The sequence below is a fragment of the Vigna unguiculata genome, chromosome 9, assembly GCF_037176805.1.
Source record: "Vigna unguiculata cultivar grain cowpea cultivar isolate G323 ecotype 2 chromosome 9, ASM3717680v1, whole genome shotgun sequence".
NCBI classification, from domain to species: domain Eukaryota; kingdom Viridiplantae; phylum Streptophyta; class Magnoliopsida; order Fabales; family Fabaceae; genus Vigna; species Vigna unguiculata.
In genome coordinates this window covers 32,853,557-32,880,277 of record NC_140800.1, presented here as the reverse complement: position 1 = coordinate 32,880,277, position 26,721 = coordinate 32,853,557, and the positions used below count along the sequence as shown (strand labels likewise).

Sequence of the window (26,721 nt, the reverse complement as noted above, 5' to 3'; positions counted from 1 at the left end):
GAGGGTTCTAGCTTCCCTTACCTGGAAGGGTTTAGCAGAAGACTCCTAGACCAAACTGATTTAGCACAGCAGCTCCGATGCTAGCTCGGGGACGACTTAAGGAGCTGGAAAAGGAAAGGGCAGCAGAGACATGAGCTACCCAGAGTAACAATAGTAGAAAATAACAAGCACTGTGGGGAAAGATACTTACGTGAAGAGGAAACACTGGTTCGACTCGCTTGACCAAGGTGACACCAAACCCTAACTGAGTGGGAGACGGCTGCGGCTCAAGGATCTCTGAAGTGAGAGAAAAATGAGAGTTAGGACAGACTTAGGTTGGTTTTATCTGTTGGGCCAGCCATTAAGCCCACTCACAAGGGGCGGCCTTTTAATTTAGGACAGGAAGGAATGAAATAATTTTAATAGGCCTTACAATTCTTGAGCAATAATATATAATAATACACTTTTTTTTTAGCATTGAAAAATTCAAAATTTCAATTAAACTGAAAAACTACTTAATAAATTGATTGAATTAAATTTAAAATACTATCATTCGAATGTAAATTTAAGCTAATTTTATAGCACATCATTAATTTTAAAACGTGTTATTTTTTCTTAAAATATAATTTAGTTTCACAAAATGTTAATTTTATTATTTTAAATATAATGATAAAAGGTTAAATAAGATATATTTTGAATCTCTAAAACTGGCAAAATTCGGTATTAATTTTATTAAACAAAAATGGTTTGTTTTAGTTTTTCTAAGCGTTGTCTAAATAATTTGAACTTGAAGAAGTAAAAGAAGAAGATAATAGTGAATTATATATATATAAAACATATTTTATCCTCTATATAGTTTCCCGAATTATAGTTAGGGTAGACTCGGGTAATGGACGTGGGCCATCAAAAAGCCCATAAAAGCCCTATACATGAGCCGGGGAAGACGGTGATGCTTACACGTGTGAAGTGTCTATTCACGAGGATAAGGTCAGTGACAATGAATTCTCTCTCCTCTTAATCCGTTTGGTTAAGTAAATTAAGACGCTAAGCCAATGATGAGAGAGAGAGAGGGGTAGGCATTGATCACGTGGAGTTATTAATCATTATTATTAATTAAATTAAAATTAAAACTTATTTTGAGAGAAAGAAAGAGCGTTGAATGGATCGGGTAGGTTTATCCAAAATTGTAGGTAAAGTGGGGGTGAAATTACATTTGAGAAAAATTTGGATTTCATTTGGTTTGCATTTTGATTTGCGTGTGTTTTGTCCTATGTGGGGCGTCAACCCCACAAGTGTAAAGTCACCACCATCAGCATTCAGCGTCAAGTTTCTATAAATACGCCACTCCTTCCGCTCATCTCATTGTTTAATTTCACGTTCTTAGCATAGCTTCTGCGGTGAGAGTTAGAGAGAGAGAGAGAGAGAGAGAATACTCATTTTTCTTTATTGTTGTTTTCTCTTTTTCTTTTTGAAGGTACTCAGAAGGACGACGAAGACTTTATCCCTGTGTTTCACTTAGCTCAACAACGCGTGAGTTATTTTCCCTTCCCTATATCTTTTTCAGCCTGTTATGATTCTAAGTTAAATTCTCATTTTTTTTATTATTACTGTTGTTGTTCAAGTGCGTAGCATGTATTTGTAAAACAATTTTGATTTTGATGTGTGGGAGGGAAAATATGACGCAGAAGTTTGGATTTTTGATTTTTGACAGAGCGCGTGTGTTGGTTGTCGCGTTGTCTGTTGTTTTGAAAATCCCACTTGGGTATGGTTTAGATCTGTTGTCACATGGGAGTGTTTGTCAAAGGTAGATGGAGCAGTTGAGTATATGATTCTGTTCACCAATTAGATTCCAGATTTGTGTTTTTGTGATGTTTAATTTGATGATTTCTGAATATGGTTGGTCAACGGCTGTTCAACGAATATCCGTGGCGTTTTGTGAAGGGGAATGAGATATTATTGTTGAGTGAGGCTTTGTAGAAGGGAAAAGGGAGGTTTTGGTTGTAGAGTGTGTGAGTTGTTATGTATGTTTGTAGGTAGAGGATGAATATTGTTGAGTTTGACTGAAATGTGTGTTGTTGTGGTGGGCCATGCAGAGAATTCAGGCAAAGGCCTTGAAGTTGGAGTGTGTTAAGATTACTTAGGAGTTGCTGTCTTGACTGAAGGAATGGAGGTATATGGCAAATCTATGGTTGCAGGTCCTGCAAATGTTATTTTTCTGTCGGGTATAATGGGCCGAGATGGTCAAATTCCTGGTCACAAATGCGACTGGAAATGTCAAAATGAACATGTTTGTGGAAACATGTATCTCTGCAAGCTAACTGGGCTCACTCACATCTGTGATAAAAACTGTAACCAGAGAATTCTGTATGACAACCATAGCTCCCTTTGTCGAGCTAGTGGTCAAATTTTCCCCCTTACACCGGCGGAGGAACAGGCCGTGAGAGGTGTTCGAAGGAAGCATGATGCGGCGGAGAATTCTCCTACCGAGAGCTGTGGTTTTAAACGTAGGCGGGGCGATGCCCAATTCCACCCTTCTCCTTTTGAGAGATCTTTCTCTGCTGTCAGTCCTATCTGCAGCCAAGTTGGAGATGGCATGGATTTGAGCTAGATATATACTATATAACTGGAAAAAACTCTTTTATCATTGCACTTCACTTGTCCCTTTTTCCCCTTTTTCTATTAGATGAGTATGAATAACGGAACTTGAACAATTATTTGGACTGCTTATTGGTGGACATGAATGTTCATCTATTGTAGGAACTCCTTATATTTCTAGTATCAATGTAATGTAGTGCTTAATGTAGCTTGACTGTTGAATGGGGATTTGAGCTGGCTCTATTTAGTATTCAGATGGTTATGAAATCTGAATTCATTTCAGTTTCTGTTGCTAACCTTGTTGAGAAGCAGACTGTTGGATCTGAATGGTGTGCTTTGTATCAACGATGTACTAAACTCTTAACGTTTTCTAGCTGCTGTCAAGTTTCTAGTGTTTCTGTAATCGCAGGGCAGAGCTATTCCAGTATTAGTGTACTCATTACTAAGACTACACTACTGCTTCTGATCTGAGTTGTATTATTCTACTCCTTTTATTTCCCTCAGATCCATTAGAACAGCAGATGATTATCAATCATATCTCTTAGGATGATAACCTAATTCATAGTTGTGTTGAATTTCTTTGACTTCTGTAAGCTCAGGTCTCTCCAGTTCCTCACATGGACAAAGTTGCTGTGCATGTGAATGCTATTTATTTTTATTTTGCTGCCTAATTTCTTGTTCTTTTGCAGACACAACGGAGATAATAGTCCATATTTTCATTAATTCATTTTTTGGTTATATCTAATTCGTTCCATGAGTTAACTGATGTCTGGATGTCTTCAGTTTAATGTGACTTGTGCAGGTTTTGAAGCTTGTGCTACCAAGGAGCATTCAAAACATTTGTGTTGCAAATACTTAATGACATATTTTAATATGGAATTGCTCTATACTAGAAGTTGAAATATTGATATTTGTCTTCTTGTTTTCTTGTAGGTACATGCTTAGGTACTACTAATGCTCAAATTATCCTCTACTGAGGTTTATGATGAGATAAAGCAGCTTCTACGGAGGGGAAATAACAGTTGATCATAGGAGAGGTATGATGCCTCAACAAGTTTTGGTGGATGATGAAGACATAAAGCGGAAAGTTGAAAAAACTGGCACGCTCAATTTCAGTTTAGTTTGAACCTTTTGGTGTATGACCAGATGAATTTGTCTTCCACCGTGTCATGTCTTACCTGTGGACAGTGACATTGATTGAACATATTAAAGTGACTTGTTCGGGATACTCCAATTATCAGCAGTCTGTCTATCAGTCAACCCTACCCTCTATATTGGAGGTTTAAGTGATTTTTCCTTTGTTTGAAATATGAAATTAAGCTCTTCACCTCAGAGTTGATATTTTCTTTGAAGTTTTTTGCTTTTAGTCTAGGCAGATTTTAAGTTTGTATCATGATATTTGAGTGCCACAGGCATATCTAATCTCTCTGTCACACTGAATGACCTTTTACAGTTTATTGATGAAATTTGGAATTGTCAAAGCTTAGATTGTTTGGTGGGAAAGAGAACGAAAAAATAATTTAAAAGAAAAATGAAATTTGCAGTACCACTTCTCTTTACCTACTTTTATTCTAGTTTTCTCTCTTTTCCATTCAAACATTTTTAACTGTTTTCCCTCATTTATTTAACTTATTTCTTATCTATTTAGCAATTATTGTTTCAAAGCCCTTTCTCACAAACCTAAACCTCAACCGAAAGGAAAACGGAAAATAAAGAAAATTACAAGCTGTAGTATAAAATGTTTACTTCAGAACATCAAAATTTCTGAGGAAAGCTTTCACCCCATACCGATTATTTTTTAGAAAAATTCTTGTTGGAAGCTGATTTACCCTGTGCTGTGGATTTCTTGGTAACTAATTGGCCATCAAAATTCGCATCATTATCCTTCAATTGTATTCGATGTTTCTTGAAGAAACGTTGGCAATGCCTGATGAAGAACTCATATTTATTCTGAAAGCAACAAGGTACCTGATTGGTTGGCAAATAATTTCCATTTCGGCATACCCTTTCTTTGAAGATTTGGCTATTATAAAAAGAAGATTCACTTTAAATGGTAAATTATATTGGGTGATAACTAGCCATTCAACAAAAAGAAAAAAATATTAAAATATATGTACTACATAATTAATTACGAAATTATTAGTTTTCCTATAGAGCCATTACTTTATACTTTATTCTTAGAGCACTCTCCATTTTAAAAGAGTTATATTACTTTAAAAGGTTCTTAACAAGTGACAATAAAGAGAACTCCACTTTCTGTTATAAGAAGTAACGGAAAGAGCATAAGATTATATATATTTAAAAGTGATGAAGTATACGTTTCGTTGACCAGGATTAGAGATATATTTCAGAAGTAACTTCGACAGAGTTGCTTCAATAACTCTATCTTTTGAATTTTATTAATCTAACTATTGAAAGTTCTGATTTCAGTGAAAAGTTGTGATTACTAAATTTTTTATAAACTAGATATTTATATTTGTGTAATCTTATAATCAATATTTATTTATTTCTGTAAAAAGTACATATTTGGCTATGCTTCCTCGAAAGTTGACGTATATGACATGCCAATGATCTGATGCTCCTTGAAAGGCCTAGCAACTTTATTTAGGAGGAATCGTAGCTCCCTTTTTTATGATAATCCCATCCAAGATATTATAGGATAGTCTCAGATTTTCTGAAACGATTCTTTGAAGAAATCAACGATTTATCCAATCGGGCACTTACAATTCCAGATTTGTACAACTTCCCATGCGACAACCAAAGCAAAGAATTGCTTCTAGATGAGAGCATCCACAACATAAGAAATACTAAACCCATAAAGCTGGTCTTGTGGCCGAGGATTTCATGAAAGCAACGTAAGTGTCTGTCTGTTGTAATGATAACTGATTTAGCACACAAGTCCCTCTCTCAGAATAGTATAAATTACAAATCTTAGGCGCATTGTCCATTCCCTTGGCCATAAAAAAACAATCCCTCTAGTTTCTTAGGCTCAATATTACCAGCTATAATAATCCTTGAATATGACAGCAAAGACATCCTGGAACCTAACCAGTTTGGTCATTCTCTTTACATTCTTGACTTGCTCTTTCTCAAACACATTCACCATCATCAACAACTGTCCACAAACTATATGGCCTGGTACCCTTGCAGGTTCAGGGAGTCCTCCACTTGCACCAACCGGATTCCGGTTGGACACGGGTCAAAGCATCAAACTTACGACTGTCCCAGGTTGGTCAGGACGGATATGGGCAAGGACTGGTTGTAAATTTGATGCAACAGGTGTTGGAAGATGCCAAACAGGTGACTGTGGAGGAAGGCTGGAATGTGAGGGAAATGGTGCTGCTCCTCCTACCTCACTGTTTGAGATAACATTTGGTGCAGGCAATGGACAAGACTACTATGATGTTAGCATGGTAGATGGTTACAATTTGCCATTACTCGCTCTGCCACGAGGTGCACATGGTGGTGCCTGCAATGCCACAGGTTGTATTACTGATATCAACAGAGGTAAGAGTTTATTTAAAGCACAAATATGTAATTAGGTACTTAAATAACAAAAGAAATCACAAGGGTACCACATACAATTGAAGCAAATGAAATGGTACAGGTTGCCCGGCAGAACTTCAAGTATTAGGAGGTGTCCCAAATCAAGGGGTAGTGGGGTGTAGGAGTGCTTGTGAGGCATTCAAGTTGGATAAGTATTGCTGCAGTGGAGAATTTGCAAATCCAAATACATGCCAGCCTTCATATTATTCAACCTTATTCAAGAAAGCTTGTCCAAGAGCTTATAGCTATGCGTTTGACGATGGCACCAGCACTTTCACTTGCAAAGCATATGAATACGATATTGTTTTCTGTCCCAACAGCAACGGGTACACACCAAATCCTGCATCTCCTCCTCCACCAATTAGACAGCCCTATTGGAAGCATCACCAGGTCACTTCCTCGTCAAATATTTTATTACCCTTTCCAGCGCCAATCTTTCTCTTGGTTCTCACTCTTACTTTCTTGGCATTTGTAAGACACGGCCAATGATATAAAACATCTACAAGATATCCTCAAGGGATTTCCAGAAGGGAAAATATGGCCAAATCAATGAGACGGAAATGATGAACCACGGAAATATTAGAGTTGAAGAACCCTCTGTGAACAAATGATTCAGAAAGTACAGTTCTAAAGCTCCAGTAGTAAGCTAGGGGCTTATTAAGAACTAATGGATATCATATAAACAGCATCCGGTCATAATTCCAGTCTATTGATTATTCTCTCGAGATAGCTAGGAAATCTTGCAAAATAAATTTTAAGAAGGAAACAATGTAACCCAGGAACCTCAAATTCATTCTCTCATATTCTATAGTACATGTTCTGCAGAAATTTAGCGAAAAAAGTGTACCTTCTAGATGATAATAGCCGGCTAATGGAGATAAATTAAAAGAAACGATAAATGATGTTTACTGGAAAGAAATTACAATCAGTAATACTGAAACTGGACCCCAAATAATAAACATTATAAGGAATTTCTGAGAACTCATTCTACCGATTATAAGCTTTCAATTCTACTGTGCGGGGTTTGAAAAAAACTCTAACAGCAGCTATTCTACTGTCGCCATCGCGAACATGGGAAAAGTGATTCAGGATTTCTACTTTTAATCCAAGGGTTGAGTTATATTGGTGCATGACATATACAAGATATTACAGAGAGCTTCTTTGACTCATTTCTTGGTCTTTGACCTTTTGGAACCTGGAGTTTTTTTCTTTGCTATCTTTGCTTGTGCTTTTCCTCCTGTATTTCTACCTCTTTTCTTTTCAGCACCCTGCATCCAGATATTCAGTAATTAAGTATGCATCACGCACCATCATTTTCATTCACAAAGCAGAAATCTAAAATCAAGAATGACTATTAGGAAACTTACTGATGTTTTGTCAGCCTTCCCTTTTGATTTACCATTAGCTTGTTCCTCACCATTCTCATTTTGATCAGTTTGGTTGGTTGATTTCTGCATCTTGCCAGCCTCCTCATCCGAATCAAAGAAAAAACCATCCAGTGTCCCTTCTCAAAGGAAAGGAATAGATGTGAGGAAAGGAATTTATGCAGGATATATGAAGATAACAAATTATCATACATAAAACACCAATTAGTTGGCAGATGCAAATAACCTTCAACCATAGTTTCAGCTTCGTACACATTAAACTGTGGCTTCAGCTGTATGAAGTCATTCATGATGGCCTCGATCTGAAATAAATAACGAGTTAAATGATAACATATATATTTTCAAAATCCTTGGCAAGGCTGATTAATAAATTACTTCTGAGTAACAACATTAAATATTAAATAAAACATATGCCAAATGCGGACAAGTTTACTAACTTAATAAAACAGTACTAGTAAATAAGTAGATACTAGATAACCAACAGACCTTGGCCTCTGACTGCCCAAAACTAACCTGAAAAACAAAATACAAGCTCGTGTGAAAGCAATATTTGAAGGATATTATATCTTGATAAAGAAAAAGTTATAATATCCTGAAGAAAAAAAAATTTGATAAAATGAGATTGTCCGAATAAAAAACTCAGTGCAGTTAAATACAGATCACTTCACATACAACACAAAACGTCCGGCTAGGAACTATTGATGTTTTGTATATTGTTCCTGAAAAGATGAGGAAAATTCGAACCATCAGATGCCGGTTGTCACTGGTCACAATCAAGTAAAAGTACTGCCTCAACAACGAAGAAAATGGGAATTATGTTTTCAGACAAATTATTAACTTCCTCCTTGAATATTTTGCCCATCATTTTTCTCAACCTCCCTCTTCCTCTCCTGATTCTGTTACCCTTAGGGATATAAATTAGCCGAACAAATCATGAATTGTCTGACCTCCCTTTGTTAATTATTTGCTTATACTCGTTTGCTTAGTTAAATAAGCAGGCCCAAACTTGAGACTATGTTTGATTATTTAAAATGAGCCGAGTTGAAGCTCTAAAATCTCAATATTAAAGGCTTTGGAATAGCTTACGAATATTTTTTATGAAATAATTTAATATATTCTACTAATAATTTTTATAAAAGAATACCTTTTATTTACTTTTCAACATTTTTTTAGTAAAAAATAGAAAAAAAAATATTAAAGTAGAAAACAAATAATTGTTATAAATAAATAAAACAAGTTAAGCTCAAACTTAATCAAGTTTTCAATTAGACTCATCTAAATAAACGATTCAAGTTTAAGCTTTAAGCTTAAGCATTCAATTATTTTCCCAAAACAAGCCCAAGCTTGAAGAACTCCACGAAATAACACCCCGTAGTTTACCTTCCATTCTTCTAGTGTCCTTCCTAGGCCTTCTACAGGTCATTAAATGCCCAAACAACCTAGCAAATATCTATCTATTTATAAAAGGCAAATATGGTTCAGTCTGAGATTTACATATTTGAAAAAATGGAGCAAGGTAAACATTTCATGGAAACCCAACATGTAGCAATCATAATAGCTCTAAAATAGTTTAGCTGTTTATGGTTTTGCATACATGCATGCTACAGTGTTATGTTCAAGATATATGCGCTTGTCTCAATAAATAATAAAGAATAAGAAGCTACAATTTGTGTATTAATCAGAACACTTAAACTAAAATACCTTTCAAGTCTAAATACATTTCCTGATCCCCAGATGGTGAGTCCGAAATTATAATCCGTCCAACAGCACCCATATCACCACTTAGATCTATGGAGTCACCTTGACACTCAATGAGTGCCTGAAAAAACAGAAGGCTCCTTTTATCATGAATAAGAATTAAGAAAAGGGAAATCAGAATCAACACTAGAGGAAACATGTGAGTTTTACAAGTAAAAATCTCCAACCCAAAACATAGCTAGAAGCCAAACTAGCAACTTGGCATCTGACAAAAAAATTATTTATTTTAAAAGAGAAACCTTAGATACTCATTTGGATGTCTCGCAATAACAACACTAAACCATGATCCTTACAATTATAAGACAGAACAAACTGTAAAGGAAAACCCAAAACATAAAGTTGTCAGCAAACCTTTGTACGATGGACTTTCTCAGAAAGCATCAAAGGCAACCTGGTGGAGGAAACCTGCAACTCACATATAACAACCACAAGTCAGGATGCCAGCCTAAACGAAGAAAGTCAGTGTGACCTTCAATAGTTAATACTTATTCAAGTTTTGAAGTCTGAAACATTGTTTAGACAGTTACTATAATCTTAGCCGTTCTTACATCTGATTCGGCAAGCTTTCCAAAAGTTTCTTCCTCTTCAACATTCACATCTCCACCACTACTTTTTCCCTTTTCACTTCCTTTAATTTTGTTCCCTTTAACTGGTGTATGACTGTCGATATCTATTTGTTTTTTTGAAGACTTCTCTTCTGAACCCTTTTTGGATGGATACTTTCCAAAAACAAGTCCATCTGCACTGTCTTCTTCATCTGATAATTGGGGCTGAGAGGTTTCAACCTGATCAATATGATCTTCTCCTTTTGGGCTATGATCATGGAATGACTCAGAATCTGATGACAGTGTCCAAACTGATTGAATAGATACCTATGAAAAAACGTTTGATATTAACAGCAATCACAAATAAGTAGCAGTCCAGCGCTGCTTTCACGACAGAAGACAGTCGGTGCATTCAGAAAACCAATTAAACTAGGTGAGAAATATTGAGGTGCCCGAAGCATCTACGTAATTGTTTCTTTCTTCTTCTAAATCTATAATGAATATGCCCTGACAATTAAAGAGGAGAAGAAAAGGCTCTTACTTTATGCTCTATATTCTTGTCGATGTTTGATTCATTTGCTGTTTTTTCTCCCTCTTTGTTTCCTGGATCACAATAACAAATGTCAAAATGATAATTGATAAAAAGTGAGAAACAACTCTCACATCCCGATACTCCTGTCATTCTTTTTACTAAAACCTAAGTTTTACACTTAAGTTAGTGTTAAGTTCTGGATAAACTCATTTTATTTTCTCTCTTACAAATAGTTATGGAAAAAGTTTATCTAAATAGGTCAACATAGTTATCAGAAGAGAACAACAAAGCGCTAAGCAAATCTCAAATGTACCTTCTTTGGCCTTTTTCTTATCTAATTTCTTTCTTTTGGATGGTGTTTGACTTTCAACTTCTGAACTCACTGGTGTCTTTCTCTTGCTCCCGGCGACCTTCAAAGATTGGGAAGACTTTGGAGAAGACCCTTCCTCGTCAGTTTTATCGTCATTCCGAGATTTACCATCCCGTAAAGACCCAGAATCAGAGGACAGTGTCAAATGCGATGGAGACGGCACCTAGTCAACGATACAAAGTTTTTTGTTACGACAAACAAAGACGTAAGAAGCTAGGAAGAAAGCAAGGTATTGCGATGGCAGAAGCACAAGGGACTGATGTTAAAATTCAACGATGCAATTCAACAATGAACATAATAATGAATACACGGCAAAGGGAAAGTTGATAAGTTAATTGAACGGGCATAAAGTGATACCTTAAAAGAACGCAACCAATCTGGGGAGCTCTCCCTTGAACTGCTCATTTTCAGGGATGAATTTCAAACGAAAACGGATTGGTCCCTGAAAGGAAAACGGTAAGTCAGTGTCCATTTTCATTAGAGCAATTGATCGAACATGTTGTGCGCCGGAACAAAACCAGCCACTGTCGAGAAGAAGATTATATATAGCTGAAGCCAAATTGGAAGAAATGTTGATATGTTGATTGCTACATACCTTCAATGCTGCTGCAGACACTACCAACCAGCGAGAGCGGGAAATTTCATTGGGGCGAAACCCAAGTCTGATTTGTTATGCTTCTCCCAATTCCCAACGACGCGTCGTTTCGTCATCAACGCACTTCCGAAATTAAACTTGTTTGATATTAATATATACAAATTAAGGTGTCTTTGTTAAAATGTGAAATATTAGTAGTGTGCATGTACTAAATCTAATAGTAATTATTCAACTTTTTTGTTGAAGCGTTTTCTGAATAAGTTCTAGAACTGTAGGTAATTTAAAATAGGATTTATATGCGGGAAATAATTAATAAAACTGTAAAATTGTAATGAACTTTAAATAAATAAATATGAATATATAGATATGTATGAGTTCAAAGTATAAAATCATTTCTGTAAAGATTTTTTTTATAAGTACATGTAATTTTATAGATCTAGTGTGATTTTTTTTCGTTTTTTTTTCTTTTCTATTTGTTTTTTTAATAAAATCTTCATTACAACTATGCTTAGCATCACTTATTTGAAATATAGATATGCATAAACCAATCAACTTTTACTGGTTTAGAATTTCTTTTACAAATCCGAAATCACCCCAATTAAGGATGGGTGAGCTCAATTCATATTAGTCGGGTTGATTTTTTTTAAGATATCTAAAATTACATTTCCAAAAAAAAAAAATTGTTTACACACAAAAAGTTACATATTATTATTATGTTGTTAGAATTGTGAACAGTATGTTTTATTATATGTTTTATTGTAATTAGTTTCAAAAAAAAAAAACGAATGAGGGAGAGAAGAAATAATTAGGGTTTTGCGTCAGTGTTTGTGCAAGTGAGGGGAGGCGTGAAGCGGCAACAATGAAGACGATTCTCCCTTCCCAACAACAACACGCTCTTCCCCCCAGACGGAACCGCTCCGGCTCCAACTCCGGTTCCGGCTCCTTCTCAGCCGGTTAAGACACGCGACCGCAAAAGAGGTAGAGGAGTGAAGGATGCGGGTGTATACAAACCTGATCTGGATTTATGTCCTGCAAACGATCAGTGTACATGGTCCAACAAAGGACATTACAATTCATGAAAATATCTTTTTGAACGGAAAATTGATGTTATATATACAAACTACGTAAAGAAACTTCATCATGTTAAACGCACTCCAGAAACTAAAAAGGGCAACAAAAGCTATAAAACAATACAATATATAAATGACCTAGAATCAAAAGCATAAAACTAAAGCAATATAAACAGGTTTTATTAATCAATCTCAGACTAATTGGACTCAACCAGAGAAACTTCCAATATGAATACAGCAATTTCTTTTGTTTGTCTATCTAGTAATAATTCCTACTTTCAATTGGTTTTGGTATGTCAAAAGTGTCGCATTATTTAGGAGTCCAGACTATAAATAATTTATAAATAACCTCCTTTCTAATCTCACTGAGATGTCTTTTAAACAAAACTGTAACAATGTTTTTTTACTTTAAACAACATTTTTAAGCTGTTGTTTAAACTCAAAAAAGGTGTAGTTCGTTAAATTAATTTTGTCTATAAGTTGTATGATATTAAGTTTTCCTTCATTTATTTTAATGTAATAAGTTGAGTAGTTTCTTTGAATGTGAGTACTACATCATACATTGGATTAAAACTATCATTAGAGAAATGATCAAAATAAGACAAAAATGAATAAGCTATCTCTTTAAGAATGTAGAAAATTAGATTTTGATTAAATGGACTCTAAGTCTATTGTATTTCTTGTCCCAATCAAAGGCACTGTAAGCTTCTGTATGACTTTTTTAATACTCTTTTAGTAGACTGTTAAGAGATTTTGGTTAAATTATTGTTTTGGAAAGTGTAGATGTACTTGGGATCAAAGAGTTTGAGAGAGTGATTTATGTGTTACAAATTTTCACATAGTGTTAGTATCTTATTATCTTTAGACAACGGTCATGATTTTTATTCTGATTTTAGGTTTCCAAATTATATCTTTATGTATCATTGTTTTATGTTATTTATTTGTTAATAAAGTAATTTTTGGAATAAAAACGATCATGTTTTTAATTGATGATGTGATTTTTTCGATATATATATATATATATATATATATATATATATATATATATATATATATATATATATATATATATATATATATATATATGTCATTCTCGACAATTTTTGTTATTCAGGTTTCAGTTTCATGGCAAAACAAATTCAATTTAAAAAAAAAACTCAAAATTTTACATCTTTTATTCCTATAGACATGAATTTACATCAATTAGAACATTACAGATGTAAATTTAGACGTAAATCTGATTTAGAATAAAGAAAAAAAAAAACATCAAAATTTATATCATTTGTTTTCACAACGTATATTAATAGATTTGCCTTTTCTGTTTTAGTGACAGAGGATTCGGTCCAACAAAATATAATTTTAAGACTATTGGTGGACAAATATTATTCTATACATGTCCCATCTTTTAATACAAATGTAGAAGCTTTTAGATATTAAGAAACATAATTTGTTTTTAATTAGTGTTATTAATTTTTTTCTGTAAGGAAAAAACGTATGTTCAAAATAACAGCATTTAACAAGTATTGAAAAGTTAAATTATTTTTCTCATTTAATGAGACGTTGAAAGTTCATTTGATAGAAGATCTCTAGTGTTAGTTATTGTTGTTAGAATGATTAACCTATACGAATGTCATAGTTAAAAATAAACATTTTCTCTCTTTATTTACATGTAGTTATGTTTGTGAAAGTGCAAACATTATTAGTCTCGAGTATAATTACTAATAATATATTTCAAACCCTAAATCAAAATCTATATATTGAAAGCGTCATGAATAAAGGAGGAAAAGTATAATTATTATTAATATATTTTATTAGAGATATGATATATGGGATTTTTAAAACTGAAGAGGAAATCATTAAATCTCAAAATGTTTTGAAATAGAAGTCATATTTTGAAATGATTATTTCTAATACAGAATGATATTGTGAATGAAATATAAGGTTCAGAATAATATATTTAAATATTGTTATAATAACTCACGAAGAAAAACAACATAAATTGTTGGCATTATAACAACGTTAAATATTCAACACTAGCAATCTAGATTCTAGATTGAAGTATTCAAATTCCTATGTATGGTTTCGCATTATTAACATTCTTCTAAGTCTGACATAACATCAACATTTTTTTCAAAGAACGAGGTCAATTCAATTTAAGCCTATGAATTTCATTAGTCTATATTTTCACTTAAATAATCAATAAGCTGAAACAGAGGTTCAAAAACGCCACCATTATTACTTCCTTAATATTTATGTCGTATCATATGAAATATAAATTAAATATAATTATTTTGGCGGAAAATACGCGTACAAACAAAAAAGTCAGCTATTGACATTATAGTAATTTGTATTATTAATTTAATAAAATCTTTCATAATCTTTTAGAAATGTCTTTTCAATCTCTTAGTAAAATATCTAAAAGAAGCCTTCTATTTCACAATGCTTATGGCTAAAAAAGTTCAACCTTTGATTCTTTTCGGGTATATAAACATAACAAACAATATTAACATAGGAATCTAGTAAGTCAAGATAAAACAAAGTTGAAATTTTCGGTCTAAGACACACAAATTGATAATAAAATAATAGTGTAGTGAAGAATAATAAGGATTGAAGGTGTACGATTGAGAATAAGTATAAGAAGTAAAATGAATGATATTTTCATTTGATTTTTTTGTGTTTAATTTTTTGAATATTCGAGTAGAAAAGATGAGATGATTTTATTTATGGACGTAATATTGCAATTCTATATGTCAATTAACTTAAAGTGAATATTAATGGTGTAATTAGAAATTGTTTTTATTTGACTTAATGTGTTACTTTTATAGGAAATTCAAATAAATATATGAATAATTTTCTTTAGCTTATAAATCTTTCTTTAAGTTATATATATATGGGACTTATTTTAAAATGATACTTTTAATTATAAACAAATTTTTAAAGTAATTTCTATTGAGAAAATGCTCTTAGTATTAGGACGGCACCCTATAACCATACGCATAATTAAAATTCACATGGAATTGTCAAAGTTTGAATTGGTCAAAGTCAAAAAATCGACACCTATGTTATTAGGATTAAAGTTTCAAATGTATCACCCAATAAAAGCTACAGATACGTTGACAAACTTAAGATAATATGAACAACTAAACCATTTTTCCCCCTAAATTATTATATGTTCTCTTATCACGTTAACGTTGGTTCCAATCAATAGTTTTTTAATATATGTACGAATAATAACACTAGTTTTATTATTTTAAACTTTCATATTAAAGTTTTAACATTAATTTTTTTAAATAGTAATCAAATAATAAGCTATTCACATGTCAAGAAAATATTAATTAGGATCTCGTCGATTGTAGAAGACCGTATAACGATATCTTCAAATAGAACGTTTCTGCTTGGCAAAAAATAAATTGTTCTCAATTTTGAAATGGTTTAATAAAAGAAATTATTGATTTGGATTTTATGAAAACTCTTATGATTTTTAGTCATTCTAATCTCCGGACACTTCTTGAGTGATGAAAATTTTTCATTAAATATACTTTGATAATTAAATAAAATTCATATATATATATATATATATAACTTAAATAACCTTTTGACCTTCAATAAAATTGTATTTTTTTACAATACCATTTTTATATTTTGATCCATTGTATTTTTTATTTTAATTTTTGTAGTTATGAGTGATCAAGTGGGCATTTAAGGACTGGGTAAGATTGGCATATATATTATTTGAATTTATTTAAAAGAAAAATTAATAAATGTGATCAAAATGTTGCTGTTTTCATGTTTTGTATACTATAATTTTTCATGTCCTTTTTAATTGGCAGCAAAACAAAAAAGAAGACGAAAGAAAAAAGCTAAACTTATCCATCGTTAGATTTCATTGTTGAATATAGAAGGTTTAAAGAATAAAAAATACAAATTTTAATAGGAACGCGACATTCTATCACCCATTGATCAATTATTTAATTTTAAATAAAACAATTTGAAATAAATATACCTGTCAATCTGAGTTAACAACTAATATAATCACAAACAACTCATCACTTAAAAATACCAATAAACTATAAAAATTAAAATATTTCTTTCCAGAAAAAAAAAAACTAAAATAATAAAAGAAATTGTTGAGATGTAAAAAAATCTATAAATTATTGACACTGAAAAGCTTATTTAAATAAAAGGTTAAATTATTCATTTGGTCCCAATTTTCATATGTAAATTTGAATTTGGTCCCTCAATTTTTAAAAGTGTTAATTAGGTTCCTAATTTTGATAATTTGTTTTAATGAAGCCCATTTCGTTAAAATGGCAAAAACGGCGTTAAGAGCACAATGACGTGGAGATGTTAGACGGATCTGAACAGTGAGGTGGCACATTAAATGTGGTACACATGGAATTTTAAATGCTGTAATAAATAATTAATTTCGAAAAAACGAAAAATGGTATGCATTTAATACGTAAGAAAACATAATGAGTGTCTCTGTTAGGCTTCAAATTGGGGTTTATTCTAGGGTTTGCGTTCGTGGCCGAAATTGGAGGAAGGAGGGGTTTGCAGAAGAATCGCGAGGGTGTGGGATCACATTGCTAGAAAGTTGGCGTTCGAACAGCTGAAATCAGAGTGTTCTTAGTGAAATTGCAATCTCGGTTTAATTTCTTAAGTCTGCTTTTGAAATTAATCAGCTAAGCTCTCAGATTCCATCAAATGCTTCTGGAATATCTGCAAGGCCATCCCTTAAAAAGTCTGTTGCTACCCAAAAGAAACCACTTGAAGCACTTGGTTCCTCACCTCCTCCTTCTAGCTCAGCCATGACTTTCTCTACTGGTTAATTTCTTAACCTAACTAATTTCAATATATAAATGCACAATAATCTTTTGTTTCAAAAGTTTTGTTTGCATTGAAATTGAATTGAGTAGGTTTGAATTTAATGCAGTGACCTAAAGGTTGTAGTGGAATGAGAGTCCCCAAACACACTGTCATCACGGAGAAAAAGTAAATCACTTAAAATATGTAGGTTTTGTTTCAAAGTTTCATATTTTTTCAACCCCTTCAAACTTATTATCTCAAAACACTATTCATTTCTTCCTTTCAAGAAGAGAGTGTTCAATTGACTTCATACATTTCTCCATTTCTTTTGCCATCACAGACCTCACTGCAACAGTGTATTCTGCATTCATATTCCCACCACAACCTTCAACATTCTTTATACTCAGACCAACTTTTTCTTCAATTTTCAGCTTCCCATACGCATAATGATGAATAATGGGGTTTATGGATGATTCGTTACACTTATATATTGCAATTCTTAACTGTTTTTCAATGCATTTAAATATAAATGACACGATGACACGTTTCAGTCTAACATTTCCACGTCACTGTGCTCTTAACGTCGTTTCTGCCATTTTAACGGAAGGGGCTTCATTGAAACAAATTATCAAAATTAGGGACCTAGTTAACACTTTTAAAAATTGAGGGACCAAATTCAAATTTACATACGAAAATTGGGACCAAATGAATAATTCAACCTAAATAAAATAAAGGCTTAAATACCTTTTTTCGTCATCATTTTTTAGTGTTTGTTACAGATAATCCTTATTTTGACACAATGTTTGAAATGATCATCATTTTTATCGAATGTTTAAAATGATCATCATTTTCACAATTCGTATTTTATTTGGTCATTTTCTGTGACGCCGTTTAAGTCAGGAATGGAGTACTGTATAGGTGACACTGTTTGTATTACGTTGCATTAGGATGTGTTACGTGTACTATACAGATGGTTCCGTTACTGATTTAAACGGCGTCACAACAAAAAACCAAATAAAATACAATTTGCGAAAATGAGGATCATTTTAAACATTTGATAAAAATGAGGACCATTTTAAACATTTTGTTAATATGAGAACAATCGGCAACAAACACTAAGAAAATGAGAACGAAAAAGGTATTTAAATCATAAAATAAACTAATACATGTAATAATCATACTTAACTATTAACATATCACTTTAACATCATCCATAACTTAAGAGATATTAATAATCGAAGAGAAAAAAAATTAAAAAATTGAGAACGAAAACATAAATAAAATTTGTATCAATGGCAAGATCGTAAGTAATTTCAAAAATTTGTAAGAGCCAAAAAAAACATTTAACCCAATTCAATATGGCTAACGTTCCAACATAGAAGTGAAAGGCTCTCTCCGCAATATATATATATATATATATATATATATATATATATATATTGGTTTTAAAATTCAATTGGATTAGAATAACCCAACTAGACCACGCACATGATAACCTAAATAAAATAAAATATTTAGAGTTAATTTGGCTTATTTATGTCTCAATAATTGATTTAAATTGAAAATTAAGTGATTATATAAAAATTTACCGTGCATAACAAAATATTTTGTAACGTAAATTTTGTGAACCAATATATTTATAAGAATAGAAACATTTTATACAGAAAAATAAGTTACTATAATATCATAACATGTTACGACTTCTATTGGCGGCTTCTAATAATTCAATTTAATAAATAACCAATTGGTCGGTACATTAGTTTTCATTCACGTGGAGCTATGATATTTGTATGACAGAAAGTATATGTACGAAAGATGTTATAAAAAAAAAACAGTGTGTTTTATTCGGTATATATTTATTTTACTTGAAAATAATTGCTATTTTTGGAATTACAGTTTAGTTTAAAATTTAATAATTTAGATATTAACGGAGAGAAAACTGTAATTTAGTGTGATTAATTAAAATATTAGGAAATTGATTAGTGAGAGGGTTGTTGGGTGTGTGTGCGTAGGTAATTTTGATGTGTAGTATAAAAGGGGTGAGAAGATGGTGATAGAGTATAAGAGAACGTTATCAAAATAAAAAGGAAAGGAAATAGTAGTGCATATCCTTGAATGGAACAAGGGAAGCAAGGAATTATGGTGGCGTCTCAGAGTCAGAATCCCTTAGAGCAAATCCAAGCGCGTTTCAAGGAGTTGGAGAATGGCTTCAAACTCTGGCTCTCCAAGCAGTCTCTCCCCGTCGAAGCCGCCGTCGTAACCACCACCAGCGCCGCCCAGGGCGCCGCCATCGGCGCCTTCATGGGAACCCTCACCGCCGATGCTCCCTCCGCCTTCCCCACCCCTCCGCCCAACGCCGCTCTCAACCCTCAGGCCATGGCATCTCTTAAACAAGCTCAGGTTTTGTTTTCTACTCTTCACTTCTTTTCTCTATTATTGTGATTACTGCTACTATTATTATTGTTATACCTATCAGGGTAATTTTAATTGATATTCTTCGATGGAAAATATTTTAGGGTTATGGCTATTCGTTTATTTCATTCTACATTTAGTGTAATTTTTTTGTTTTGTTTAATTATTATGTAGGCTCTAGCTGGAGGTCCTTTTATTCAGGCTCGGAACTTTGCTGTGATGACGGGAGTGAATGCTGGAATTTCCTGTGTCTTGAAAAGGTTGAGGGGCAAGGAAGATGTTCAGTCCAGGTGAGCTTTATGCATCCTCAGATGATACCATTTTTCGTTCTTTTTGTGATCTTTGTATCCTGGATCCTGTTTTGTAGGTGAAGTTCTTTCCCGTTTTATGCTCTAAATTCAAGCTGCTACATTTTTCTGTAATATAATTTATCTGTGCAATCCCTAGCTTGAAGTATTATAGCATATGGTCTTTGATTTATGAATTATTATACTAATGTAGATATTGATGAAGTACTGTTGAAAATGGATAGTAATTCAAGGTTGAGCTGCTTCTCCATAAAATCTTACTTTGATCATACTGTTATTGTGCGTAATTTTGTTGTTTTAAAGATAGAAGGAAATTGACACTGACAGTTTCGGCTGTTCATGGAGGTTTGTACTTTTCAAGTACTTAACTGGAATAAGTTTGATATGGATAGCCAGAACTGTAAGTGTCAAGTACTTAACTTGAATAATTTTGATATGGATATTCTCTTTCTGTTCCTAAAGTGTTTTGAAGTTTATATGTTGCTAGATTCATGAATTATTGGTTTTAGTAATACAACAACAAAAAAACAATTGCAAGAATGTAACTATTCATAATGAAATCCCTTTAAACAACTTCCTGTGATCGCCTTCTTTATTTCCCTTTCTCCTTTTTCACAATACTAAAATTCATGCAATATGCTGTCAACACTAGTAGTTTTAGTGGTCTTCTTTGTACATGTCTAAACCCTTTTTACCTGACTTTTGTAATTTTGTTCCTCAATTGGTTCCATATCAATATTTTCATATATAATCATTTGGCAGCATATAATATATCTTGTGATCAGACATCCATTTTGTCATTCATATATTTCTGTCACTCCTAGTATTCTTATGTTTGTGTTGCTCCTTCCTTTTTTGTCTTGTTGATCCTTTAAAGTCCAATATTCATTACCATAGGCACATAGTATATTTTTTTGAGACTTTGCGATCACAAAACCTTGACGCCTTTATTCATTTTAACCATCTCAATGGTATCCTATGAAGGACATCCTCATTAATTTCTTCATCTTTTTGTAATATTGATCCCAAATAATTAAGCTCAGAAATTTGTGCTATGACACCTCCCATTTTTTACTTCTACTTTTAAGTCATTTTTCTCTTGACTCGTTAAAATTGAAATTGTGTGCTTTCTTACTCTGAAGAGAAAACCTCTTATTTTCAAATATTTTCTCCGAAGTTGAAGTTTAGAGTTAATCAGTTTGCTTGATTTCTCTATCAAAAATAAATCATCCACAAAAGTATGTTTTTAGGGATAATACTTTCTGCTGGATGTCCTTGGTAAGTACAATAAAAGGCTAGATCAAACAAGTAACTGCTTAAAGTTCAGTTTTGACGTGATCTTATCTCAATCGGAAAGTCCTTAGTTTTACTTCCTGGTTTCTTACTCAAGTAGTTATCCGATATAGCATGCCTTTTATTAGCTTAGATGTAAGTCACAGAACATCTTTCTTTTTCAAAGTTTCATATAAAACTTCTCTTGATACTCTATTATATATTTTTTCCAATTCAATATAAATCATATGTAAATCTGTTTCTTTGCTCCAATGTCTTTCTTCCAGACCCCATAAGAGTTATTACCGGTGACAAAGAAACTTCATATAATTATTTTTATCAGAAAATATTTGTGAAAATTTAAGAGAAGTAAAAGATCTAGTAGAATAAAAGGTTTTATGCGATCAAGTATAATTATATATGTAGTTTTCCTCGTCTACTGTGATCTTACGTGCTACATTATGAGTTATTTACAGGATTTATAATTACATTACTTCCTGTAGGATAAATAAAACATTTTAAAATTTAAAAAATAGGGAAAAATTATGAAAAGGTTTTATATAATTAATTAATATCTTTTGTCTTCTTCCTCCTAAGCTGTGATCTTCCTTGTAAAAATATTTTATTTCGGAATGAGGTCTATACTTTTATGCTCTGTTTGGTTTTGAGGAAAAAAATAGTTATTATGGAAATAGAGAAGAAATAAGTTATGAAAAGAGAAGTAAGAAATAAAATGAATATTTAGATGTTTGGTAAGGTAGGAATATGTAAGAAATAGAGAGAAGTGTTTTAAAAGTAGTGTAATTTGATTGATTTGATAGAAAACAAAGAAAGATATAGAGATAAAGAGATGAATAAAAATAGAAGAGAAATCAAAAATTGCATTTTGATGGAGATAAATCTGGACGAAAACTCTGAATATGACTGATATGATGTGAAGTAGTCCATGATCTGTTTATACTAAATTCTGAGGACAATTAGTAATACTTTACAAGTACACACGCCCAAAACAACTAGTAGAATAAGACTCCTAACCTTGAATTTCCTCGGAGAATGAGGGAAGTACATCCCCAAAACCACTAAATAAGACTCCTGACCCCTACCAAGTGTAAATTAAATATACTTTAAAGATATTATGAGATATTTTCTGGATATTCTAACTGTTAGTTTAAAGCTGTCAACTTACCATGTTGCTCAAATGAAGGCAAACACAGCCATCAAAACATATTCTAATTCTAAAATTTGGCCTCAGTATCTGGGTTGAAAGTCGTTATCTTTTAAGATCTTCCTGTCACGGTAAAAATGAATTGCCTGCCATAATGCTTACGGATCATGTGACTGAATATGTTGTATCCAATGAAAGCTTTTTGTTCATTTTTGAATAGATTTCAGCTCAGTTACTCAGTATCTTGGTTTGATATTTCCTTTTAACAACCAATGTGCTTTCTTAATTAGCAATTATACTTAACTTTTGAGAATCCATTAAATTAATTGCAGCATGGCGGCAGCTTTTGGTTCGGGGGCTATGTTTTCATTGGTAAGTGGCATGGGTGGACCAAATCAAGCAGCAAACGCAGTCACTTCTGGACTTTTCTTTGCACTTGTTCAAGGTGGACTTTTCCAGGTAGGCAAGAAGGAAACTGTCTTGTTTATTTGTATCATTTATAAAAAATGTTGTACTTTATGTCCGAGTGAGGTGTGCTTGCCTGGATCCATGGATTTTTGTGTAATGCAGGTTTATAATTTGGTATCCCATTCCATTAATAACATATGTTCAACTATTCATTAATTTTACAGATAGGACAAAAGTTTTCCCAACCACCGGTTGAAGATATCCAGTATGCTAAAACAAGACACATGTTGAACAACCTTGGTCTTCTGAGTTACGAGAAGAATTTTAAGAAAGGCTTGTTAACCGACAATACTTTGCCTTTACTCACAGACAGGTAGGGAAGTACAATTTCGTGTCAGGTGTTATCTTTTCTTCATATATTTTGTTTAATGGCATTATTGGAGCATGAGTCCTTTGTTTCTCTATGATGCCTTTCAGTGCTCTCAGAGATGTGAGGATTCCCCCTGGACCTAGACTTTTGATTCTTGACCACATTCAGAGGTAGGAGTTATGCTCAATGTTTTGTAATATAATATAATAGTGTATCCTTGCTTTCATACTAATTTCTAAATTTGGTTTCAGGGACCTTGATCCGAAGGAGAAGCGAGGAAGCCGAAATTGATTGATATGAATAGTTTGGTGCCCTTGAACTTTGAAAGCCATTGAAAATGGATCTTAGGAAGGAAGTTTGTGTTGCAAATGAATTTTGTCTTTTTTGTTTTTTAGCTTCACGTTCCAATGCTGTTGCAGTATACTTGATAAAATTTGTTAACTAATTAGTCATTTACTTCGGTTCACGTGAAACTTAAAAGGGTTCAAACAAAGTGAAAACTAGGGAGCATGAATATGTTAACTTCATAATAAGAAGACCCTTTTATATCGCAATTTATATCTATAAATTCCATAAGAAAATAAGTTCTCCCACGCACCCAACCGAAGGTAATTTCTTTTTTCTGTAACAAAAGTTCATACGATAACAAAATGGTGGAGTGCATGTGAAGGAATAGCGATGTGGTTGGGCCAAAGCTAAAGTTTTTTTGTCTGTATTAACAATTTTTGGATAAAGAAAGTATATTTTTTAGGCTTGTTTGCTTTTCAAATTGACCAGTGTAAGGAAAAAAGCCATTTTTCCTTCTTTAGGTGATTTGCCAGCACCGATGTTTTACTAAATTACAAGAAATAAGTCAAAATTGGAACTGAACTCTACAATCTTCAAGGAAAATTACAACTTGAAAACTGATCCAGTAATTTAATTGGAAATTATTTAATTTTTAACATGTCAATTTAAATCTGCATTTGCTTACTAATATCTTCTATTCATTATATAATATAAATTATAGCCAAACCTCCAAATATACTTTTGTACAAGCATTTTTAATCTTGTATTTGAATTCTATGATGCCATCTAATGATGTTGGCCTACTCATTCTAAGGTCAAGTTTCACTCACTAAATGCATTAATGGATGAAGGCTAAAATGTCTATTTAGATATTCTATGTAAATATTACTTTTACATGATTTTATATTTATATCTTCTGCTAATTGTGCGGATTTCATATTTATAAAGGGTAATTAACATATTTATGAAGGGTAATTAAATGCGGTACGTACACCAATTTTATTGTAACAAATGTATACAAATTTGATAGAATATTCTATTGATAATGGTTAATGTTGTCCATTCTTATATAGTTATTAAAGAACTAAAATTTTAATGTAAAGTATAGTACTTGAGAAGGACAAATATATGCACAATGTAAAATTAGGTAACGTTTAGAGTGTAGGGTTATGATTGTTTTGATTACAACAATAATTATAGAATAAAGTTGAATAAAATATGAGTGATAAAGTGGTTTAGTGTTGAAGGGAAAAGAAGAAAATACAAAAACGTGTATGAAACGTTAAATAAATTTAGCAAAATTTGATTAAAATAATTAAATTCATGCATTTCTAAAGTTTGGATATTAAATTGAATCAAAGTTTCAAAATGAACTAATTTCAATTTTCATTAAAAATTAAGAAAAAAAAAACATATTTAACATTTTTGTAACTTTTTTTTTTTACTTTTACTTCCGGCCCACGTTTCTTCGTATCCCAACTTTTCAAAATAACCATTTTACTTCCTGTAGAAGTAATTCTCAAAATACATCTGGAAATTTTCCAAAATAAGTTCTTCGAAATAAAATTTCTCAAAATGAAAATTCTCGAATAGAATTTCCAAAAAAAAGGTAGATTCTGAAATACGATTTCTGAAAAAAATCTCTAGAATGCATCAAATGTATTTTGAAATTAATTTTTCAGAATGAGATTTTCGAAACAAACTTTTAGGGACGCATATAATGTCTTTCAAAATGAATTTTTCAAAACACCCTGCATAAAATATATTTCGAAAGTTCAAGAAAAAAAGTTTTTAAAATACATAAATATGTTTCAGAAAGAGTTTTTCAACATTGGTGACGATGGTAACTGTGGTAACGGCATGATAGTTGCAGAGACAGCGATGGTAGTGAAGGATGCTTAAGTTTTTTTTTTTTCTATTATAAGGATGCAGTTAATAATTGGGGAAGTGCAAGTAGCAAAAGCCTTTTTTTCATTCTTGCTTTTTGAAAATCATATTTATCCTTGCAAAAAAAAATAGATAGAAGGACAAAAAAAAAGTGAAGGAAGATAACTAGTGTTCTCTTTCGCATCTCGTTCTATGTTTCAAACAATGTGTAAGACACGTATTTTCGTAATAATCATATTCTTTATATTTTTTAAAAGAAAGAAAGTTGTTTCACACCATTTGATAATTTTTTTAAAAATAAAATAATTTTAACAAAATTTAACTTTTATATTTTTAAAAGAAAAGAAAGTGGATAATAATATTTTAAAAGAAGAGAAAGTGAATAATAATAAATATTTATGTTAAATTGTAGTAAAAAAACTAATGATATCAAAATACTAATGTCTTTTTTGAAAAACTCGAACTATTATAAATACTTTTAAAATTACTTATAAACAAAATTTATTCATATTCTTTTAAAATAAGAAGTTATAATTTCGACTATTTCAAAATCCACTTCAAATAACAAAAAAAAAATAAAATATATATATATATATATATATATATATATATATATATATATATATATATATATATATATATATATATATATATATATATATATATATATATATATATAAAACTTCGGCTAGGGTATTATCGTCTCGAACTTTGATCTTTTTATTTTTATTTTGTCTTAATAGTCTTTTTCTTTTTTTTTTTAAATTGAATAATTTTATGTTTCAATTGAAATCAAATTTATTTTTTATATAAATAATTAACATTTTTAATTAAATTTGATATTTTTATTAAATATTTTATATTTTACATCAAATTTTATTTATAATTGTTTTAAAATTGTTAATAATGTTAATAGAAAAAAAATTCAAAATTAATCTTCAATTAACAAATATGTTAAACTTGTTTAACAATTGCATTTCATAAAATAAAATAAATTTATAAATTAAAATTTATATTCTACATTGAACTTTATTTGTATTAATATTTTATTACATTATATTTTAATATTTTTTTATTTAAATTTATATTTAAATTAATTGTACATTTTTAAAATGTATAAAATTCAATAATTTTTGAATTGGTTTAAAAATAACAAGATATAAATTCAAATATAAAATATTAAAATAATTTTAAACAATTTAAGAATAATTTAAAACAAATAAATTTAAATTTTGAAAACAATTTCTAAAGAAGTTGAATGTGAAGTATAAATTTAAATAAATTTATTATTGTTAAAAATGTATAATAAAAATATCAATTTGAAATTTTAATAAAAATATTTGTATAACATATATAAAAATTAAATTTGTAATTTTTTTTCAATCCGGATAAGGACAAAATTGCTCAATATTTAAAAAAATTGGGATTAA

General features: G+C 31.5%; 4 protein-coding genes across 5 annotated transcripts; 3 read left to right on the top strand and 1 right to left on the bottom strand.

Annotated features, from left to right (window-relative positions):
• The first annotated feature begins 1,266 nt into the window (after positions 1–1,266).
• Positions 1,267–4,055, top strand: LOC114162880 (cyclic AMP-responsive element-binding protein). Its single transcript, XM_028046870.2, has 2 exons — positions 1,267–1,509; positions 2,073–4,055. Exon 2 carries the CDS (start codon positions 2,144–2,146, stop codon positions 2,585–2,587), a length of 444 nt encoding a protein of 147 aa, XP_027902671.1. The 5' UTR covers positions 1,267–1,509; positions 2,073–2,143; the 3' UTR covers positions 2,588–4,055.
• A 1,210-nt stretch (positions 4,056–5,265) lies between these two features.
• Positions 5,266–6,736, top strand: LOC114164632 (pathogenesis-related thaumatin-like protein 3.5). The gene is made up of 2 exons (XM_028049368.2): positions 5,266–6,081; positions 6,182–6,736. Exons 1-2 carry the CDS (start codon positions 5,595–5,597, stop codon positions 6,607–6,609), a joined length of 915 nt encoding a protein of 304 aa, XP_027905169.2. The 5' UTR covers positions 5,266–5,594; the 3' UTR covers positions 6,610–6,736.
• Positions 6,737–7,002: 266 nt separating this feature from the next.
• On the bottom strand, positions 7,003–11,545 carry BIN4 (double-stranded DNA binding protein). Of its 2 annotated transcripts, none has more exons than XR_014984659.1 (12): positions 11,306–11,545; positions 11,068–11,152; positions 10,654–10,873; positions 10,350–10,411; positions 9,812–10,135; positions 9,615–9,668; positions 9,207–9,324; positions 8,178–8,224; positions 7,992–8,018; positions 7,698–7,807; positions 7,488–7,624; positions 7,003–7,388 (listed from the first exon to the last, which is right to left on the bottom strand). XR_014984659.1 is itself a non-coding variant. In XM_028049367.2 (12 exons), exons 2-12 carry the CDS (start codon positions 11,113–11,115, stop codon positions 7,287–7,289), a joined length of 1,215 nt encoding a protein of 404 aa, XP_027905168.1. In that variant the 5' UTR covers positions 11,116–11,152; positions 11,306–11,531; the 3' UTR covers positions 7,003–7,286. The 2 variants fall into 2 exon arrangements, 1 of the variants encoding a protein (XP_027905168.1); XM_028049367.2 differs by having other exon boundaries at positions 7,732–7,807; positions 11,306–11,531.
• Positions 11,546–19,234: 7,689 nt separating this feature from the next.
• On the top strand, positions 19,235–23,596 carry LOC114164595 (chloroplastic import inner membrane translocase subunit HP30-2). The gene is made up of 6 exons (XM_028049319.2): positions 19,235–19,581; positions 19,768–19,883; positions 22,671–22,797; positions 22,971–23,119; positions 23,224–23,286; positions 23,368–23,596. The coding sequence occupies exons 1-6, from the start codon at positions 19,297–19,299 to the stop codon at positions 23,405–23,407; spliced, it is 780 nt and encodes a 259-aa protein (XP_027905120.1). The 5' UTR covers positions 19,235–19,296; the 3' UTR covers positions 23,408–23,596.
• The last annotated feature ends 3,125 nt before the right edge of the window (positions 23,597–26,721 follow it).

Excerpts from the sequence above, each read along its gene's own strand:
- LOC114162880 (XM_028046870.2), top strand. The coding sequence starts at position 2,144 with ATGGAGGTATATGGCAAATCTATGGTTGCAGGTCCTGCAAATGTTATT.
- LOC114164632 (XM_028049368.2), top strand. The coding sequence starts at position 5,595 with ATGACAGCAAAGACATCCTGGAACCTAACCAGTTTGGTCATTCTCTTT. Across the intron at positions 6,082-6,181 it reads TATTACTGATATCAACAGAG|GTTGCCCGGCAGAACTTCAA; the intron begins GTAAGAGTTTAT and ends GAAATGGTACAG.
- BIN4 (XM_028049367.2), bottom strand. The coding sequence starts at position 11,115 with ATGAGCAGTTCAAGGGAGAGCTCCCCAGATTGGTTGCGTTCTTTTAAG. Across the intron at positions 7,808-7,991 it reads TTGGGCAGTCAGAGGCCAAG|ATCGAGGCCATCATGAATGA; the intron begins GTCTGTTGGTTA and ends TATTTATTTCAG. Across the intron at positions 7,625-7,731 it reads AGCTGAAACTATGGTTGAAG|GGACACTGGATGGTTTTTTC; the intron begins GTTATTTGCATC and ends TCCTTTGAGAAG.
- LOC114164595 (XM_028049319.2), top strand. The coding sequence starts at position 19,297 with ATGGAACAAGGGAAGCAAGGAATTATGGTGGCGTCTCAGAGTCAGAAT. Across the intron at positions 22,798-22,970 it reads TTCAAGGTGGACTTTTCCAG|ATAGGACAAAAGTTTTCCCA; the intron begins GTAGGCAAGAAG and ends TTAATTTTACAG. Across the intron at positions 23,120-23,223 it reads TTGCCTTTACTCACAGACAG|TGCTCTCAGAGATGTGAGGA; the intron begins GTAGGGAAGTAC and ends GATGCCTTTCAG.